The 5,376-nt window shown below is 40.7% G+C and overlaps 1 protein-coding gene across 1 annotated transcript; it reads left to right on the plus strand.

Moving 5' to 3' along the window:
- The first annotated feature begins 4,113 nt into the window (after positions 1 to 4,113).
- LOC147612561 (putative germin-like protein 9-2) lies at positions 4,114 to 5,079 on the plus strand. Its single transcript, XM_086782811.1, has one exon. It carries the CDS (start codon positions 4,257 to 4,259, stop codon positions 4,821 to 4,823), a length of 567 nt encoding a protein of 188 aa, XP_086638937.1. The 5' UTR covers positions 4,114 to 4,256; the 3' UTR covers positions 4,824 to 5,079.
- The last annotated feature ends 297 nt before the right edge of the window (positions 5,080 to 5,376 follow it).

Below are 5,376 nucleotides of genomic sequence, written 5' to 3' on the forward strand. Positions count from 1 at the left end.
TTCATTTAAATTCTAGATGGTGGTGGAATACAATTGTTCACACGTGTAAGATATTACATTGGATCAATTGAAGGACCCAATATGTTGTGCTTATTTGAAGAAGAGAAAACGTCATTAAGAAGGTTGGTTGGTTTTTGCTCACAAGGAGGAAAATTTTAGTGGTTCAATTCATGGAGTTTTTGTTGCAAAAAATTAGGGTTCTCAACCAAGGATTGAAGCTCGATCACAAGGGGTGTAGATCTCAAGAACATCATCACAACGAGTACAAGCCATGGGATCCCGAGGAGTAGCAACACATAGACCTGCAACAAAAGAAGGGATAGAAACACAACACCAAAGAAGGAGGTGCTTAAGCTTATACATTATGGATAGCCCCTACTAGTTTCCTTACCCCAACTTAGATTTAAGGGAGGGTGGGGTGGGGAGAGAAGGGAAGGGAAACATAGGAAGGATATAATGGGTGGTGCAATTGTAAGGCCTTGTCAATATTAGGTAGCCCTTGCTAGCCCTAGGAGAGCTACACACTCGTAGTAACTTTGCTACGATATGCAATGTTGTAGTATATATGTAATGCGAAAGCTGGTGCACTTGCAATAGCCTTATGTCCATGTTTCACCCTATCCTTCATTACAAAGCTCAAGATTTGAGATAGGCTTAGTCCAGTTCCCTCAAGACTACGGATGCAAGAATGGAGGGGATTATGGGTAACCTGAGTGTAGGAGAAAATGTTTACTAAAAGTCAAAACCTTTAACTTGTGTAAAAGGTTTGACGATGTGCAACCACTTAGTTCCAATTACCTTACGCGGTACTAATTATGGTTTTTTGAGATATAGTCATGTTCTATTTTCATGGCTGTTTACTTCAAATCCTCTTGTGTACGTCAGTAAAGGTGGTAGGAGCTTAAGCATCTCTCATGAGATAAGGCTATATATCCTCATCTCCTCATCCCAAAGCAATGAGTTGAACTCTAAAATGTGAGAGAAGTAGGCTTGACACTAAACAAAACTATCATACCTTAGTGTCAATACCCTTAGACAACAAATGGGAGTGAGATCTATGGAGACCATACTCATGCTGATTACCATCGTATGGTCACAAGGAATTTTGGTAAGAAACGTCTCTACTATTTGACCTTCATCAAGCTTCTTTTGTTGAAGCTCATTTTCTCATGAGATAAAAGGATAGGCTTGACCTTGAACTTCGAAAGAGGATACCTAATGATGTTTAGCTTTTGATCAATAACAAATGGTGGTGGGCAAGCTCAAGTAGAAAAGTGAGGGGAGGATGTTGGGAATTTTAGATCTTTTAACATGGGTATGAGACAACAAGATTTTTTGTGGAGCCTCAACTAGGAAGGCTTTTGCAAAATATTTGATGATTGATATAGGTTTTACAAAGTCTTTGACTGATGATATTGCATTGGAGTTTAATGTAGGCTTTGCATTCTTGACCAGATAGTTAAGTGGTTTAATAATCTTCCAAAAAATTTTATTTAGAAGGTCTGCTTCATCCATTGTTGGGGACAATCACAAGACTTTGGCAAAGGCTTGATTGTATTTCTTAATGGTCTTACCTTCTTGGGCTAGCTCCATGGACTCATTCATTTTTTTTCTCATGAATATATCAGACATATTAATGGTCTTACCTTCTTGGGCTAGCTCCATGGACTCATTCATTTTTTGTCTCATGAATATATCAGACATATTAAACGAACATTATTCACATATAAACACATATTCAAATAATGTATAATGCAACTTAGATCATCAAAGATCTTACTTCACTATATTGTGGACCCTTGGCAATGTGTGACATCTCTCTATCTAGAGTCTACACCTACATTGCAAAGCTCCTTGCCAAAGCACACTGTGGGAAGATGCCATCAATTTGTATCATTTAGTAATATTCTACATCTCTTTTGCATTCAATTCTTTGTCTTAAAAAAAGATTACATTGTCTATGTAAGCATTGAACTTCTAATTTTCTTTCGTAAACATCATATATAAAGAGTGTTAGGTCACAAGTGCAAAATTGGTTTTATTTGAAATGTTTTAAATTGTTTTGAATCTAATACATTTGAAATAAATTGTTTTCAATCTAATATTTAAAGATTACATGGTATATGTAAGCATTGAACTTCTAATTTTCTTTCCTAAACATCATATATAAAGAGTGTTGGGTCACAAGTGCAAAATTGGTTTTATTTGAAATGTTTTAAATTATTTTGAATCTAATATTTTTGCCTAGTAGAATATAGTCAAGAATGCTACGTTTATAGGTGACCAAATGGCTTGAAAATAAAGTCCGTATAAAGCATGAAAAGATACTATGCACACCATCTATATGGAGCTATCTATTTACTTTTATCATAATCAAGTTAGAGGTTATGTATTATGGTCCAAGGAGTTAATTAATTCCATTTAAATTGTGGATGGTGGTGGAATACAATTGTTCACAAGTGTAAGATGCTCCATTGGATCAATTGAAGGACCCAACATGTTGTGCATTATTTTAAGAGAAGAGAAAAAATATTAAGGAGGTTGGTTGGTTTTTTATCACAAGGAGGGAAATTTTAGTGGTTCAATTCATGGCGTTTGGGTTGCAAAAAGTTAGGGGGCTCAACGAAGGACCGAAGCTCGATCACAAGGGGTGTAGATCTCAAGAACATCATCTCAAGGAGTACAAGCCATGGGATCTCTAGGAGGAGCCATGCATCAATCTGCAACAAAAGGAGGGATAGCAACACAACACCAAATAAGGAGGCGCTTAAGCTCATACATTAGGGATTGCCCCTATTTATTTTCTTACCCTAATTTAGATTCAAGGGAGGGTGGGGAGGGGAGAGAAGGGAAGGGATTTAAAGGGTCGGCTACTATTTTTTCCTTTAACTTTGTTTAATTCTATGGTCAATCATTCAATAAGCTGAGCCTGCTTGGCCAACCTTTGTTGAACTGCATTATTATCATCCATCTTTCAAGCAAATCAAGGATGCAACTGCTCTAATACCACTTGTGAGGCTTCGGCTCAATAATCACAATATAAATCAAGAAAATAGAATTTTGCATAAATTTTTAAGGCAGAAAGAGAACAATTCTGTATATAATCAAGAAATCTTACAACAATCTTATATGAAGCATTCTTGGAGAAAAGAGCTCGAACCACCCGCTCACCCTCGAGCTATCTCACTCCCTCTCACTTTCATGAAAAACTCGCACACGCACTCTCACTTGCACTCTCAATCTCTTCTTTGATTTTTTTGTGTATTCCCCTTCTTCACGTTCAAAGACAAAAGTAGCCCTTTCTAGAGCTTTCTCGATCCATGTGCCATATTTTTGGTGGCGAGGTCGCCCTTTTTGGAAAAAAGCGTGTTTGGGAAGCTTCTTCACACACGGTCATCATTCCCATGAGATTACATTTTTTTAAACACTAAGAAAACAAACCTTTTCCATGGTGCGCCATTAAGATTGCAAGAATGATGTATCAAAAAGGTGTCACGTGGTTGCCACTAAGTGTGAGTAAACTTTGAAGTTGCATTAATGATATTGCCATCCAAGTGTGAGTGGACTTTCAAGTTGATAATTATCCTTAACATTAATGATATTGCCATCCAAGTGTGAGTGAACTTTCAAGTTGATAATTATCCTTAACATTTAAATTCCAAGATAGCTTTTTAGCACGAGTAATAATCGAAAGAAAGAACCTAGGCATGCTGTTCAATGCTTGCACCATGGTTTGCCCATATAATTAGGTGCCAAGGTTGAAATCTCGTAAACATGAGTTTCTTGAAAATGTTGAATCAAGGTAGATGTTTGGACATAGGTTTATATTTAGGTGTCAAGGTTGTAATCTAGTGAACATGACTTTTCGTCTGAAAATGAATGCATTGAGTGTGGTGGAATCTATTGCTTGACATTGTACATAAACTAAGTGCTATATGAGTGCACATGTTTTCTTGTGCCGCTCACCTTCCAAGTGGCGATATTGGAACACCTGCCGCCTACTGGAGTCTCTGGAACGTCCGCTTTCTACAGTGCGCTCTCTCTGTCTCTGTGTGAGCTCTGCCAAAGCCTACATATGGCCACGCGATAGCATAGGTCTCAAGGCCATCGTGTGTGCGATAATATTCAATCCTCCCGCAGCAGCATAGTTGTGTGTGTCCAATAACATTCAATCCTCCGCAGCAGCGTCAGCATGGCCATGTTCTCCTATGCCTTGCTCATGTGCGCAGCAGCGTTAGCGTTGGTGGTGCCCCCAGATGGCGGGCGCTAGCGACCCGGAGCTAACCACGGACTTCTCAGTGCCCACGGGGATGAACGCTAGCATGTTGGATGGCAACTTCTTCACCTTCACGGGCTTCCGTGGGGGGCCCAACGCGGCAGCCGGCGCCTTCAAGCCCATCAAGGCCTTCGCGGACGCCTTCCCGGCACTGACCGGCCTGGGCATCTCCGCCGCTCTCTTGGAGTTCCAGCCGGGGTCCCAAAACACCCCCCACACCCACCCGCGCGCCACTGAACTCTTCTACGTAGTCGATGGCAGCATCATGGTGGGCCTGGTCGACAGCGCCGGTCACTTCTTCAATCAGACGCTTCAAAAGGGCGACCTTTTCGTATTTCCCAAGGGGCTCGTGCACTTCCAGGTGAACCCCAGCTCTTACAGCAAGGCCTTCGCCTTGGCCTCATTCAGCAGCTCCAACCCTGGCACCGTCTCCCTCCCCGCCACTCTCTTCGGCTCCGGCATCCCTTCCGCCGTCCTCTCCCAGGCCTTCAAGGTCTCTACCGACACCGTCGCCCAGCTTCAGGCTCCCTTCGCCACCAAGAGCTGAACTGTTCGAAAGAACTAGCCGGAGCTATAATGACTTAACTAGTCCAGACAATATTTTTGTGACACACACCATAAAACAAATGTCAGTCATCCTCACAAATGGATGCCCACTAATTATCATTTGCATAATTATTAAATGAATGCCAAATGCCTTCAAAAGTGCCATGTATTTTTCTACTCCCTTGGTGAGCTCTCAACTTTGGGGGCTTTAGTAACTAGCGTTAGTCCACACAAAAATGGTGTGCCATGCATTTTTCTACTCCCTTGGTGAGCTCTCAACTTTGGGGGCTTTAATTATTAGGGTTAGCACACACAAAAATGGTGTCCAATCAAAAGAATTTTTAAGTTTTATTTTGATGAATTGTAGATTTCCATGCAATCTTCAGAAGCTTTTCGGCACCTCTCTCTACTCTACATGTCAAGCGCTTTCAAATTTCATGACAAGTTCATTAGCAAGGCTAAAGTCAAAGCATCACATCTATGCCCACACTAGATTCTCATTAAGAAAATCTGGATTAAGGGAAAAGGGTTTTGTGGAACCAATCTCGAACTGG

Source organism: Cibotium barometz, chromosome 45 (assembly GCF_041138505.1).
Source record: "Cibotium barometz isolate CiBa-2024 chromosome 45, ASM4113850v1, whole genome shotgun sequence".
Lineage (NCBI taxonomy): Eukaryota > Viridiplantae > Streptophyta > Polypodiopsida > Cyatheales > Cibotiaceae > Cibotium > Cibotium barometz.